The sequence below is a fragment of the Sinocyclocheilus grahami genome, unplaced genomic scaffold (genome assembly GCF_001515645.1).
Source record: "Sinocyclocheilus grahami isolate Dianchi unplaced genomic scaffold, SAMN03320097.WGS_v1.1 scaffold3.1, whole genome shotgun sequence".
In the NCBI taxonomy this organism is placed as follows: Eukaryota; Metazoa; Chordata; class Actinopteri; order Cypriniformes; family Cyprinidae; genus Sinocyclocheilus; species Sinocyclocheilus grahami.
Genome location: NW_015505182.1, coordinates 8459845 through 8475981, shown reverse-complemented (window position 1 = coordinate 8475981; position 16137 = coordinate 8459845). Strand labels below are relative to the sequence as shown.

Below are 16137 nucleotides of genomic sequence, written 5' to 3'. Positions count from 1 at the left end.
GAATTGCAGAGGTTATGAAGAACAAGGGTCAACACTGTAAATATTGACTCATTATATATATATATATATTTTTTTTATTTTTTTTTTGCCAATAAAAGCCTTTAAAACTTATGATATGCTTATCATTGTTTTTCAGTATACCATTGAACCATGTGGAAAAATTATCTACAAATACTGAAGTAGCAAACTTAAAAATATTTGGCAATTTATGTCACTGCCAAAACTTTTGGCCATGACCGTACACATACATATACGCACGCACACACACACACACCGCTTGCAAATGACTATTAAATATAAAAAGTTGGAAGTAGCCTATATTTTCTAAAAGTAGAAGTAAAAAAAATAATTGTAGGGGACAGAAAGATAACTTAAACTACTAATACTGTGTGTGTGTGTGTGTATGCAGGCAGGCATTGTCTTGTGTGGTAATATAAAGAGTGTGTAAGAATTGCTGTTTCTGTGTGTGGGGGGCATAATTTAACCTTGCTTTAACCCTTGTGTTAATTCTCTCTTTGTAGGCGACACTGATCTCAAATTGAGCTTAAGTGATAATACAGTGCAATACAACATAATCTACATACATGCATGACAGCGCCTCATTTGGTCGACGCGTCTCTTGTCACTATTTGTCCTGTCCCTTTAAATCTGAAGCTCATTTATGCGTTCGGGGGCGGAGTTTGAGTACGAGTGTCCAATAAGAGAGCGGAATGCTGATGCTGGAGTGGATGCAGGACGTGGGACGCTGATGCTGATGCTGATGCTGGGGGACCCGCACAGTGATGGAGCGGCGACGACGCTGAAAAGGTAACGAAACCTGATCTAACGACACACTGGCATCCATTCACCGCAGTTAGGTGGGGTTTATATTAAAGGAGCGAAATTTAGGTCGGATTCATCGATTTGAGCTAATTATTTTATTTTTGAATGATGGAAAGTGAGCTTAAATCCGCTGTAGTATGAACGAGATGAAGCGTCGCTCGATGCTGTTTCAGTAGCATTTGCTTTAGGATCAATGCATACTCTGGTTCTGGTTCAATATATGAACACGCGTTCATATTAGTGTTAATTTATCTTCATAAACGGTTGATAATTTATGCATGAACGTTTCTGTGTGTGCGGTCTAAATGAGAATAATTCGATGTTAATGTTAGAAATGACATTTCTTAAGCTTAATTATATTGAATACACCTATCTTTTTTTAATCTCAATTTAGGCATTACATTTTCGCATGTATATTGCATTTGGTGTTTTTTTTCCAGTGATTGCTTCTCAATTAGGATAAACATGGGCATGTATGACCTGTCAGCCTCTAGAAGTGATTTTTGGGGGATGATTGACATTGGTGAAAGCCAATCAGAAAACAGATGTTATCAGCACAGCCAGTGGCTGAAGGATGAAGGAGGGCTTTAACATATGGCTTCTGTCAGATCTTCAGAAGATCAAATAATTTATTGGTGTTTAAACAGTGTTTCCGGCAACCCTTGATTACAAGGGACATTATGTGATATTTTATCACAATGTGACCGGCAGACATCTGGAAGCAATGGATTTGTATGATGTGAACTGTCAACCTTGCTTCAAAATCATTTTATTTGATATTTTATTAAGATATAATTGAGAAGAGAAACCTCACCTTGTTTTATACTTGGACATTTGGGGGAATTTAAAAATTGGTCTGGAAATGTCATGGGAATTTCTGTAGTGAGTATACATTTTTATAGATATGCACAGATCTAAAATATTAATTGACTATTTTTGTGTTTGCACTCTTTAAAAATGTTTTTAAAATAGCCTTATCCAGTATTTAGCAACGACTATATAAGGATTAATTTGTTAAAAGTTGCGGGAATTGAACTTTTTAAGGTTCATTGAATGAAATTGAGAAACAGTACTTTCAACATTTGTTTTTTCTTTTATTACATACTGAATGCCAATAAGTGATCTGCTTCAAATTGTGGTGATAGACTTCTGACAAATAAGAGTTTTTACCAGGGTGAGGTCTGTGAAAATTGTATCCTTGTACAAACGATGAACTTGAGCTGAATTGAATTCTGGGTTTAAACCATGCACTGCATGGCTTGGTTAACTCGCATTCCATGCAACAGATGAATCGCTTGGCCAGTTTCTCTTTTAACATGTCGTGTTATTGAAGTCTGGGTAATTTGCCCTTTGTGGCTCTATGCACACACTGTTTTCAGCGTCAGAGTGGGTGGTAGAGAGAGAGTCAGTGTCTCGTGATATGCACCCTGCCACCTTGATTAAGCCATTTATGCTGGAGAGCAGCTGGCTTCTATATATTACTGACCAAAAAAAAAGCTCATTCCGTCATTAATTTCTCATTCAGAAGTTTCTCTGCTGACATTAATTAACTCAGTCTCTGTTAGCTACTTCAGTTGAGACCAAAAGCAGAATTGCTTGTTTAATTTATGCTGTTGGCAGATACTTTCATCCAAAATGACTTACAGTGCATTCAAAGTGTACATCTTATGTGTTCCCTGGACAGCAATCCCATGACCTTTGTGTTGGAACAGGAAATGAAGCATCAGAAAGTGTAGTTAAATTAGTGGTATTTCCTGAGGAATCATGCCTCATCTCTCATTCCAAGGTTTAGAGGTTTGAACTAACTTCTGGGCATAACTCATCCTTCAGCATTTGTGCTACAGATGTGGGTAATACCTCAAATTGAGCAGCTTATATACTGTAGAAGAGGTGTTATTTTACACTGGAATTGACGTAGCCTACATCAACTCTGTAAAAATCTTTGTAATTTTTACAGAGAAAAAAACGGTAAAAAATTCTACAGTTGAAACCTGTGGTTACACTTTACTTGAAGGGGTGTGCATAAGACTGACATGACACCTTCATAATCATGACATGACACCTACATAATCAAGACATGACACATGTCATGGATATGAAGGTTTTTTATGCATGTTTATGACAACTGTCATTAAGTGTCATTCGCTCAGTTATGTAATTTTTTATGCAAAGATGACATTGTTTGAGATGTCTTTGTTATGGGCTATGGTTAGTAGTAAGGGTAGGGGTAGGGTTAGGTCAAATAATGTCATATTTGCATTAAAAATGACATAACTGAGCGAATGACACTTAATGACAGTTGTCATAAACATGCATAAAACCTCCTTCATATTCATGACATGTGTCATGTCATGATTATGAAGGTGTCATGTCAGTCTTATGCACACCCCTTCAAATAAAGTGTTACCCCAATGGTATCACAGTCGATACTTTTGACAACACTAATTTACTAAATTACTAATTTAATTTATTAAAAAAATAACACAGTAAAACGACATTCCCACATATGATTATATTACATAAAGTATAAATAATTTTGTCACTTCTCCATTTTGTTATTAATAATGTATATTAGGATGTTTTGTGACACATTTTGTGTTATTTAGTTAATGCTTATTGTATTATTTTAGTGTTACGTGTTACCCTGATGGTGTTTTGTCTTTGTATGACCCTACAAACCATATATTGGTCATGTGTTATTGACTAGCCACTTGCTCAGAACTCTGATTCAATATGTGGCTTTCTATTTTACCACCGGTATTATCATGGTGGTTATAAGTACATTTTAAGGTAAAAGCAGATTTTGGAAGTTCAAGTAACTTGGTGATTAACAATACCATAATACCGGAAACATTGCCACTATATTTTGTTTACCATGAATTTCTGGCTGCCGTTTTTACTGTATATTTAACAGCAGAGTACTTTTGACTCGTAATAGTAAGCAACCATCCAGAAAACAGTGGGTTTTGCACTGGCAAGCACCAGAAAATGTAAAAATCTTGGCATTCGGGTGCAGCCCTTTCCCTTTTTTTTCCCTGTTTGTCCAGTATGACATGCTATATATATGGTCTCCGTCCGGAAAGATGAAGGCCGAATGTGTACTCTGGCACGAAAGTGCACAGATGACCAGGCCATCTGCAAGACCAGCTTCGTTTAATGTCAGCATAATTGTACATTTCTCACTCTCTCTCGCTCCCTCACATGCCCATGAATGCCCACACATCCTCACTTTTAATACGAGTGAAAACAGGTGCGCTCTCCTCCATCATCTCAGTCACTGTTGCCATAGCAACCCTGTCCACAGCATCAGCGTCATCCCCGCGAGCAGCAAGTGGTCCCCACCTCTGAGGAAAACTGCGGGGCACTTTTCATTTTGACTCATCTTTCTGAAGAATAGACACCGGCATTATCTTGAACCCACCTCAGACAGAAATTTGAAGGAAGTTACGTTGTCTCTGAAATGAAAAAGAATACAATGTCTCGCAATGGAACTTAATACGTATTTGCATTTTGATTAGCTCTAGGCTGTTGTAAATGAAAGCGAAGAATTGTTCCAGACGATACACAAAGCCACTTTGTTGCAGCCATTTTGAAGTGTTTGACTGCATTTTGAAGTGTGTGACTTCTCTTCTCTTCTCTTCTCTAGGATGCAATAAACACCCTTGTCGATCCGTGAAGGGGCTTTTCTTACAGACTCTGTGTTACAGAACCTCGGGAGATGTATGGCAGTGCGCGCGCCGTCAGCCACATCGAGGGCAGCCCTGCTCGCTCCCCACGGCTGCCCCGCTCTCCTCGGTTGGGCCACCGTCGAGCCAACAGTGGCAGTTCGGGCAGCAAGACCTTATCCATGGAGAACATCCAGTCCCTCAATGCTGCCTACGCAACATCTGGCCCAATGTACTTGAGCGACCATGAAGGCGTCGGATCCACGGCTACTTACCCTAAAGGTACCCTGACGCTCGGTCGGGCCACGAGTCGAGCGATGTATGGCGGTCGGGTTACGGCCATGGGCAGCACCCCTAATATCGCAATGGTGGGACACCCGCACGCCGACCTGCTGTCTTATGGAGATCTGGGCTCACTGTCTATGCTCCACCACCAGGGGACGCCGTCGGCCCTGCTGCGACAGGCGGTTAGGGGCAGTGGAGGTGAACTTTTGGAGCTCCAAGCGCAGATGCGGGACATGCAGAGGGAAAACGAGCTACTACGGAGGGAGCTGGACCTGAAGGACAGCAAGCTGGGCTCTTCCACCAATAGCATCAAGAGCTTCTGGAGCCCCGAGCTGAAGAAAGAACGCGTGATGAGGAAAGAGGAGGCAGCTCGCACGTCAATTCTCAAAGAACAGATGCGAGTGACCCACGAGGAGAATCAGGTTAGGATTGTTACCTTACCTTACATGCAGAATGATAAGGAGCTATGCCTGAGTAAAAATAAGGGTTCTTTAGAGATTATTTGCAGTAATTCTTCCAATTAAGGCCCGTTTTCTTGGCTTTTTGAGATGCTGTATGGTTCTTTGGAGAATAAGTTCTTGATGTTACATTATATGTTCTTCAGGGGCCTCATTTATAAAATACTGCATAGAAGCATTCTAAATGTGATTTTACGATCATTTCTCAAAGTGCATACGTGTGATTCATAGAACGAACGTATGCACAGAAAATGTGCGTACGCCTCTCTTTTAGAAGATAATCTATAAATTGCAATGATCTTGAAATTGTGAGCAGCTGAACAGTTTCAGATCTCTGCCTTGTAAACAATGTCTAATTAATGTCATTGACTTTTAAAAGAGTACCTGACAATGTCCAAATCTTTTACAAGTGGCAAGAATGGCTTATATTTCCAAAACTCGGGCAAACAAAAGTGCATATGTCTGCTCAGACCCTGACGTGGCGCTAAACTCTTTTCCACGTCAAAGACCGTTTTTATAAATATGAACGTTGGTGTGGATTTTTGCGTACGCACACTCTACGATCAAATCTGTGCGTACACCACGTTTTATAAATAAGGCCCCAGATCACTATATTTGTCCTAGATATCAGCCATTCACAGAGGAAAAGGCCCCCTGGGCTTTTTTCTTTTTTGTAGTACCAGTATACTGATAACCTTCTAAAGAACTATAGAAATTAAAAATGTTCTCTAATAATATCAGATTGTTCTGTAAGACCCTTTGTGGAACCTTTTATTTTTATTAAGAGTGAATTTTGCTAAGATGTATAAATAATACATTATGGCATTTATAGATCATTTATTGTCTACTACTCATGGCTTTTGATAAGCTTATGATGTACACTACTGTTCAAAACTGTATCACGGTTTCCAGAAAAATATTAAGCAGCTGTTTTCAACATTGATAATAAAAATAAATGTTTCTTTAGGACCAAATCAGCATATTAGAATGTTTTCTGAAAATTTGGCGTTTTTATTACAGAAATAAATTACATTTTAAAATGTTAAAATAGAAAACAGTTATTTTAAATTACAATTATCTGTATTTTTGATGAAGTATTGGTGAGCTTGAAAGACTTATTTGAATGACATAAAAAATTGAGCTCCCCAAACCCCAAACTTTTGAACAGCAGCGTATGTTATTACATTATTAAAGTTTTTTTTAAAGATATAGTTCACCCAAAAATTCTGTCATTAATTACTCACCCTCATGTCATTCCAAACCCATAAGACCTTCGTTCATCAAAATAAAAATGCACATGCATTTTTGTTTTCTTTGCACACAAAAAGTATTCTTGTAGCTTCATAACATTACGGTTGAACCACTGATGTCACATGGACTACTTCAATGATGTCCTTTCTACCTTTCTGGGCCTTGAACGTGTCAGTTGTGTTGCTGTCTATGTAGGGTCAGAAAGCTCTCAGATTTCATCAAAAATATCTTAATTTGTGTAATGAAGGACTTACAGGTTTGAAATGACATGAGGGTGAGTAATTTATGACAGAATTAAAATTTTTGGGTGAACTATACCTTTAACCCAAAAAATGAAACCTGTCATTGCTTGCTCACCCTCATGTTAGTCAAATCCATAGGATTTTTCTTTTGTCCGTGGAACATAAGAATTAATGACAAAATATTTGAAAATGTGAATTCTTACAAATTAAGAGTAGCATGAACATTGGTCAAAATTACTCTCAAAATTATTCATGTCACACAGAAAGCCATACAGGTTTGAAACGATGAGATGGTGAATAAATGATGACAGAATGTTCATTTTGGGTTAACTTTCTCTTCAAGACTAGTTTATTAGCTAGCGATCAGTAAAAGTTGCCTACTTGAGGGATACGCCTTGTCTATGAATTATTGTGTTGCCAAGGTTGCTCTTCCTGCCTCTAGTTTTTGTCATCTGTGGGCTGTGTTCCTTTCTTCTCTTCTGTTCTGTGTCTCACTCAACTGTGTAATCACGCTATACTGCACCACTCCTTCCCCCGGAGGAGGGCCGGGTGGAGAATCTTATGTTTCCATTTGTTTTTGTTCTACCCAGCCAGTGGTACCCAAAACTTCAATAAAAGAGCAGTTTCCTTTGCCTCCGGGTCCCAAGAGGGCGAGGATAGCGGTGCACGAGACCCTGTCTCCACACGGCCGTCCCCCTCTCCTTTCGCCGATGGGTAGCAGGGTCTGGTTCGGGGACGCTGTGCCTCCTCACGAGCCCCCTGCCCAGCTATGGAGCCAGGTAAGTGGTGCGCCGCACACTCAGACCCCACCCTCGGACGCACGGCCTCCCGAGTTGGGTCCCTGTGTTCCACCTCGCTAAAAAATGATTTGCAGCATTTTACTGTTACTTACTCGTAAGTGTAATTCATGTATTGTGGAAACTGCAGCTTCATGCTAATGCTAAATAAATATCTGCATTCTTCCATCTTTTGGAACGTTGTTTTCGCTAAAATATGGTCAAAAGTACTGCAAGCCTGTGAACAGTGATTTGCAAGCGAAAACTACACTTTAAAGAACTGCAAAACGGATTGACTGCATAGAACCAATCTGTATGTGTACAAAAATAAACTGTTGCAAATGTCTAAATTACTTGTTGTGCATGTGGGGCAAAAAGTTCCAGAAATAAACCGATATGTACAGCTATGTCTTTCTTTTCTCTGCGCTTACAATTTTGGCACGATTCTCTCGGTAACTGACTTTTGCAGGCATGAGGGGGAGGGTGGGTCCACCACCTTGTAGCCAATCAAATGAGGCTCTCGCTGACTCTCCATTTACTCTTATCCGATTGGTTCAATAAACACTTCACATGCCAAAACATTCATTTAGTTCAGGATCGTTCTCGCTGCCAGAATGGCACTTTTAACGTACACATACATTAATTGATGTTTTTGACATTGGTGGAGATGAAGACTACAGAATGCATAAATTAGCAGTCCTGGGGAGAAAATGGGTTTCTTAATGAAATTGAAGAAAGAAGGGATGATGCAAAATACGGCGGAGTGTTGCTGAAGATTCTGTCTTAGGTCACTAGAAACTGAAGCTTGTGAGGATGTTGATTATCAACAGGTCAGTTTCTACACACAAGGCAAATTTTACATTGTAGTGGCTTCATAAAAGCCCTGGGCAAATACATTATTTGAAAATTGTAGTGAACAATTGACATCTAAATAACCTGAATGACCTGGAGCAAATACAGCCCTGAAGAACACGATAAAATCACACTCATTGCTCAGGAGATTTAGTTCTCACGTACTCTTTAACATAGAGGTTCCTTATTGGCATTGATGGATCCATGAAGAACATCCATGGAACTTTTTCTTCTCACAAAAGTATCTTTATAATAGAAGTAGTTATTTAGATTATTAAAATGTCCTTCACAATAAGGAAAAACTGGTTCTTTTAAGAACTGTTTGCTGAAAGGTTCCTTGAGGAACCAAAAATGGTTCTTCTATGGCAGCGGTGGCGAACTCCGGTCCTGGAGAGCCGCAGTCCTGCAGAGTACAGCTCCAACCCTAATTAAAACTCACCTGCCTGTAGCTTTCTAGTAACCGTTCAGACCTTGATTAGCTTGTGCAGGTGTGCTTGATTAGGGTTGAAGCAAAACTCTGCAGGGCTGCGGCTCTCCAGGACCGACGTTCGCCACCCCTGTTCTATGGTATCATTGCAAAAACTCTCTTTTGGAACCTTCATTTTTAAGATTGATTTGAAGTTTCTTAAAAACAGACACTAATGAGACAAAGCGAGATTAATATATCTCTACTATTAAAGGTGACATATCATAAAAATCTAGCTTTTTCCGTGTTTAAGTGCTGTAATTGGGTCCCCGGTGCATCTACCAACCCAGGAAATGTTAAAAAAGGAGCCCTTCTCTGCAAGCTTGTGAAAAATGAGCCGCTCAGATTTCGCTCCCCCCGTGACGTAGAAAGAGGATCTTATAATATTACCGCCTCTTAATCTGCACGTTTCCACCCATGGTGCCACTATTGTGTTTCACAAGCGACAGTGATGTTCTAAAGCCATGGTGAAAGTTCAAGCAAAGCATGCTAACTTTTCTGTCTTTGGTTGCACTGACAAGCACAGAACACTATAGCCTCGTTCAGACTGTCAGCCCAAATCCGATTTTGTGCATATCCGGTGGACAGTAACTGACTGACTGTCCACACAGTGTATTGCAGCTGTTCATATGCGATTTTTGTGTCCATAAGCACTCTTTCGTTTTACTGAATGTGCGTTAGTTACTATGGCAATGCCGTTGCATTATGCCTAAGCTAAAAACAACAATAACTGCAATACAGTTTGCAATACAGATGTCTTACGACATGGCAACATGTTGCCATCATGCTGGATTATTATTATTATGGATTTCATCTTATGAGGCAGCATCAGAAACACAGCCAGAAAGCTGGAATGTGCGACTTTATTCCGTGCTGCCATCTCCGCTGGTTTCAACACTCAAAGAGGTGAGTATACTAGCAGTATATTGTCTTTTTCTGCTTGACTTAAAGTTCGCAACAACACAAGCTTGTTTCTGCAAAGACATTTATTATATTTTCTACAAAAACGTCTGACGTGTTTTCGTTTTACGTGGCGTGAGAACGTGAAAAAGCTACACTAAATCCGATCTGACCGGTCAGACTGAAATGGATTTCCTGAAATACGATTTGAATAGGATTCCAAACCACATACGAATGTAGCTCAAAACGGATTTGCACAAATCGGATTTCATGTAGTTCGTTGCCGTTCAGACTATCTAAATATGATCGTATTTCAATCGGATTTGCACAAAAATCGGATTTGGGTTGACAGTCTGAACAAGGCTTATTTAGAGTCCCAGCCTCAGAGGAGACAAGAGAGCAGTTATTTATTTATTGTATATTAAGCTGCTGACACACAGATTTAATATAAACATGCAATTTCTTTCGTAGCTGTTTACTTTCAATGACATAATCGACTGTTTTTGTAACTCATGTGTGTTTTTAACATAAACTTGTGTGTATTTGACAGTTTAAGCGCAATAAGACATGAAAGAGAACTTAGTTTAGTACTCACCTGCTGTGTGACAGCCGCTTTCTGTGCACGTGTGCTTCGGATGTGCACTCTTAAAAATAAAGGTGCTTCAAAAGGTTCTTCAAGCGATGCCATAGAAGAACCATTTTTGGTTCCACAAAGAACCATTCAGTCAAAGGTTCTTTAAAGAACCATCTCTTTCTTACCTTTTTGTAATCTGAAGAACCGTATTTCGCCACAAAGAACATTTGTCAAACAGAAAGGTTCTTCAGATGTTAAAGGTTCTTTATGGAACCATTTAGACAAAAAGGTTCTTCTATGGCATCGTGAAGCACCTTTATTTTTAAGAGTGTGTGCACTCAGAAAACCGTATATCAGAAGTTTAAACTAATATGGTTTAAAACGCATGATTTCTGCGTAATAGACATGATAATCAAAATCAAACAGAAGATTTTTTTAGCAGAGTATCTGAGTTAAGAGTTGTAAAGGCACAGCCCTATTCTAGTAAAGAGGGTGGGGAGCAGCAGTTCATTTGCATTTAAAGATACATGCATGACAGCTGTTCTGTTTCCACTCAAAATAGGCATTTTCAAAATGATATAATAAATGATCTATGGAGTATTTTGAGCTGCAACTTCACAGACACATTCTGGGGACACCTGAGACTTATATTACATATTGTAAAAAGGGGCATAATAGGTCTTCTTTAAATCTGAGCTCAGTGTGAGACATTGTTGAGATCTTTTCTGAAAGTCCAGAGGAGACATATTTGAGATTAGCAGTTGTTTCTCAAAAGAAAAATGTAAGAAGCAGCATGTTCTAATTATTTCATGGCTCTGTATTAAAAGAAAACGACCTTGCATTTAGTTTGCATAAATATAAAATTATTGCAAGCTCACTATTGAGGAGCAGATGTGTGGCGTAGAATGCAATCATGGTTACAATGCAGGGGATACTGGAACAGGGACACTGAAATACACAAATGAGATTGGATATGCAAGTTAGACAGGCTTATGCTCAGCCAATCTGTGAAAGTGTGTGTGTGTCTCATTTCTCCTTTGTGTGATACTGTCCCTTCTTCGGAGTCCTCAAGGTTAAATCATGATGGTGTCACCACAGCTCCCAGCAAACACCTGTGCGCGCGTGTGTATGTGTGTGTGTGTTCGTGCAGTGCCCAGAAAATGGGAAAGGACATTAGCAGAGCTGTAGGTACATATCCAGTGACAGTGCTACCATGACACATTTAGTGCCCTGTGGTGGAAAGTAACAAGATTAGACATGCAAGAGGTTTCTTATGAAGCCCTTGGAGTTAAGATTACGTGATCAGACATTGTATGCATGTTAGTATGTATTTGTTTATCTGTTCATTTGAATATAAATGCTGCAAATCACTCATAAAATGTGTATTTTAAATGCAATGTAGGTCGCTTTGGATAAAAAGCATCTGCCAAGTGCATAAATGTAAATGTAAAATGACTCATGGTGATATTTTTCAAAGAGTCTTTATGAACAAAATATGCAAAAAAACGATCCAAGAGAGGCACAGTATCCAGAAAGAGATATGAAAATATAGGTACAAATAAAATGGTTTGCATCAGCTTAACCATAAACATAAAATGTCCCTACCTGACAGATATCATTACAATAAGTCTACTATTTTACTAACTTTGCTAATAAAGCAATGTATACATGATTGGTATTTTCTGTTTATAATTTTATATTAATATAGATTGTAAAAATATATTTACATATTTAGTTTTATGTTTATAATATTTTATTTAATATAATATGATATTTTATAATATTTTAATAGTTTATATTTATTTATATTCATGGGCCTTTTTACATTTTAAATCTAAATATATTTATGTTGTTCAAAATATATTTTGCATTCACATCTAAGTAAGACTGACAAGGCATTTTTTGTTGCCCTGTAAGGTGAATATTTTAGCATTTGAAGGAATATTCAAAATATATTTTCAAATTGAAAATATATATTTCCTTAACCAGCATCATACTGTATATTTAGCATAAATTGAAAATGTACTTTATAAAATGCTTTTCTGCCCCTCGAAGTGCATATATTTTAGCATTTAAAAGTTTAAACAAAAAATGCTTAAAATATATATTAATACTTTCCGTACCCACTGTATATATATATATATTTATATTTTTCATATCTTTAGCATAAATTTTAAATGTTTAAAATTTCTTTTTCCCTTGAGGTACATATTGAAATATATTTCAGAATTTGAAAGTTTAAACAAAATATATTTTTAATTTGAAAATAGATTTCCTTAATTGTCTTTTCATCATACAGTTAGCATAAATTTGAAATATATTTACATTTCTGCCCCTTGAAGTACATATTGTAATATATTTTGGAATTTTAAGGTTTAAAAAAAAGAGCATATTTTCAATTTTAAAAATATATATTTCCTTAACCAACACTGTTTTTCATCATATATGTATAGCATAAATTGTAAATATATTCTGCAAAATGCTCCTTTTTTGCCTTCTTTTTTATGCTTTTAGTATTCTGGACACTACAATAAACATATACATTTTAAACTTGTTTGAAATCAATCCAACCTTTTTCTGCAAGCAAAAGAGTAGCAGTGAGCAACAGCCATTGAAATTGCAAGAGCAAAGATGTTAAGAAGATAGAAATCTTTAAGAAAATCTTTTTTTTTAAATTCTGTACAATCAGTGCTAAGCAATTTCAAGAATTTCCTCAGTATTATTTGCTGACCTTCAGTCTTATAGTGTACACTAGGCCTAGTCCATCCATGTCCTCCAGCACGTCTGGACCTCAAGGACACTTGTGCATGTACTGAAGATACCGGCTTCACAAAGGAGACACGGCATGCTGAATTATATAGCAGCGGTCACCAGACACAATTAGTATAAGGTGCACGTCATCACATGCTGTTAGCAGTGCTTCATTTTCACACCCCTCCTCGTGGCCACATGTTCCTTCCTGCTGTGATTCTGGAGGTGGGCAGGCGAAAGGTGGGCCACGGTGATGCTGATCAGGGAAGGATCCTTCATCACAGGGTATCACTTGGGAAGCTCAAAATGCCATATGAAGCATACTGTGAGTATAGCATGCCCAGTATGCAGATTTTATGAATGAATTACTCTTGACATACTACATTTGCAAAATGTGCAGTATGCAATTAGAGCACAGATTATGGGATGCTGCATCCCATAATGCAAAAGTTGACTTTTGTTGAGCAAAAGTTGAGTGATAAAGTCATTATTTACAGTTGACAGAATTGAATAAAAATCCAATTATTTCAAAGGTAATAAGTAAACGCAGCTCGCTGAATTAAACATGCATCATAGTGAGGTCTTATTTATTTTGCATAAAACCTACTGTTTCACATGCTATTTACAAGAAAGATTAGCCAGTAAATGATATGCTATCAAACAAAAAAAAAGCTTGAACCAGATTCAATTGGTTTGCTGGATTTACGTATTTGGTCTCCAGCCTAGTACGACTGGTCTGTTTTCTGGTTTTGGCCATTTTTAGATGATCAAGCTTGGGCTAAAATTGGAAAAGCATTCTACTCTTACTATTCTTCCCATATACAGTATGGCAGAAATACTGAGACTAGTATTCTAGTGTACTATTCTGAATTCAGAGTAAGAGCTACAACCAGCTTAATCCAGCAAACCATCTTTGGTTTAGGTTACTTTTACTCAGCAGGCTATTATTCCATTTAAAACATAATTTTGATTCAGTGCACTCAAGTTTGTGTAGAGTACATATACACTAGTTTAAAAAAAATGTGGGGTCTGTACAATTTTTTTATGCTTTTGAAAGAAGTCCATGTCCAAAAATATAGTAAAACAGGATATTGTGAAATATTATAAAAATTTAGAATAACTGTTTTCTATTTCTATATTTTAAAATGTAATTTATTCCTTTCATGCAAAGCTAGCGTAATTTCTCCAGTCTTTAGTGTCACGTGATCCTTCAGAAATCATTCTATCAATATTATGCTTTTATTTTTGTGGAAATATTAATACATTTTTATTTCAGAATTATTTGTTTATTTGAAACTGAAATCTTTTATAACATTAGAAATGTCTCTACTGTCCCTTTTGATTAATTTAATGCATATTTCCTAAATAAAATAATTTATAAAAAATCTTACTGACCCCAATTTATTTTTTAAACAGGTAGTGTAAATACAGGGCAGGAAATTCAATGCTTGATACTTTTTTTAATGCCCTTTAAGAATAAATGGTACTTTGCATGAATAAAATTCATCTGAAAAGGGTTGTAATAATGTTGCTTTTGACCTTCCATTAAGTCTGGTAAATCCTTTTGGTCAGTGGGTCGAAAAAAGGCATTGATGTAAATAGTCTAGCAACCTCTTGATCTTAGTCTAGTTCTTCTAAAACGGTCCTCTCGTCTTAGATTGATGGTTTCCGTGCTGTTAATAGCTGGCCTTTGATGAATGATGATGGGGTACATCCGTTGGGTGGCTTGTGCTTGCTGCTAATGGCTCTTTTGAACGGATGAGTGAGAATGTCCTCAGGTATTATGGGCTAGTTTAGCTCAAGAGTGGTTGGTTATTTTTGAGGTATTTTTCTCTCTCTCTCTCTCTCTCTCTCTGTCTCCTCCTCCCTTTCTCTGACTCCTTTTTCTTCTTTCTCTTTTATAACATTAGAAATGTCTCTACTGTCCCTTTTGATTAATTTAATGCATATTTCCTAAATAAAATAATTTATAAAAAATCTTACTGACCCCAATTTATTTTTTAAACAGGTAGTGTAAATACAGGGCAGGAAATTCAATGCTTGATACTTTTTTTAATGCCCTTTAAGAATAAATGGTACTTTGCATGAATAAAATTCATCTGAAAAGGGTTGTAATAATGTTGCTTTTGACCTTCCATTAAGTCTGGTAAATCCTTTTGGTCAGTGGGTCGAAAAAAGGCATTGATGTAAATAGTCTAGCAACCTCTTGATCTTAGTCTAGTTCTTCTAAAACGGTCCTCTCGTCTTAGATTGATGGTTTCCGTGCTGTTAATAGCTGGGCTTTGATGAATGATGATGGGGTACATCCGTTGGGTGGCTTGTGCTTGCTGCTAATGGCTCTTTTGAACGGATGAGTGAGAATGTCCTCAGGTATTATGGGCTAGTTTAGCTCAAGAGTGGTTGGTTATTTTTGAGGTCTTTTTCTCTCTCTCTCTCTCTCTCTCTCTGTCTCCTCCTCCGTTTCTCTGACTCCTTTTTCTGCTTTCTCAATTTCTCGGCCCCCTGGGTGCCTGAAAGAAAGCCAATACAAAAAGGATTAGTGGGGGCTGACTTGTTTTTGATTTGTACAGTAACAAGCTTTGATGGCCTGTGTTTAAACACGATGGTATCGAGGAGAATAATGATCCACAGCATGTTTCAGCATGACTGAGACAGCTAATGGAAAGACCAGATTTAGATCATGAATTTAATGCTTAAAATTAATAAACCACTTTTCTGTTGTCATCTAGCATCTCAGAACCACATCTCACGGTAACACAGAGTGATTATAGTTTTTATTCATATTATGAAACATATCATATTTGAATTTTCGTTGAGTTTTATTTCAGGTTTAGTTCAATTCAATTCAAGTTTATTTGTATAGCGCTTTTCACGATACAAATCGTTGCAAAGCAACTTTACAGCAAATTAAGTTTCTACAATATTTAGTGGTATCTTATCAGTGGTGACTGTCAATTAATGTACATATGGCAGAAATGTACGGAAAAATCAATTAAAGGCGTAATCAAACAGACGATGGACACTATTAACAGCAATTATTATATGATGCAATCGAACTTATAGCAAAATGTGGTAGTTCTGTATGTTGTTTCAGG

The 16137-nt window shown here is 37.4% G+C and overlaps 1 protein-coding gene across 2 annotated transcripts in view; it reads left to right on the top strand.

Moving 5' to 3' along the window:
• The first annotated feature begins 751 nt into the window (after positions 1-751).
• The window catches only part of LOC107579618 (ERC protein 2), a 62793-nt gene continuing 47407 nt past the window's right edge, over positions 752-16137 (top strand). For both annotated transcript variants that reach the window (XM_016265518.1, XM_016265457.1), the window contains exons 1-2: positions 752-807; positions 4469-5194. In XM_016265518.1, coding sequence (XP_016121004.1) covers positions 4541-5194 — 654 coding nt within the window. In that variant the 5' untranslated portion in view covers positions 752-807; positions 4469-4540. The remainder of the gene's footprint in view (positions 808-4468; positions 5195-16137) is intronic.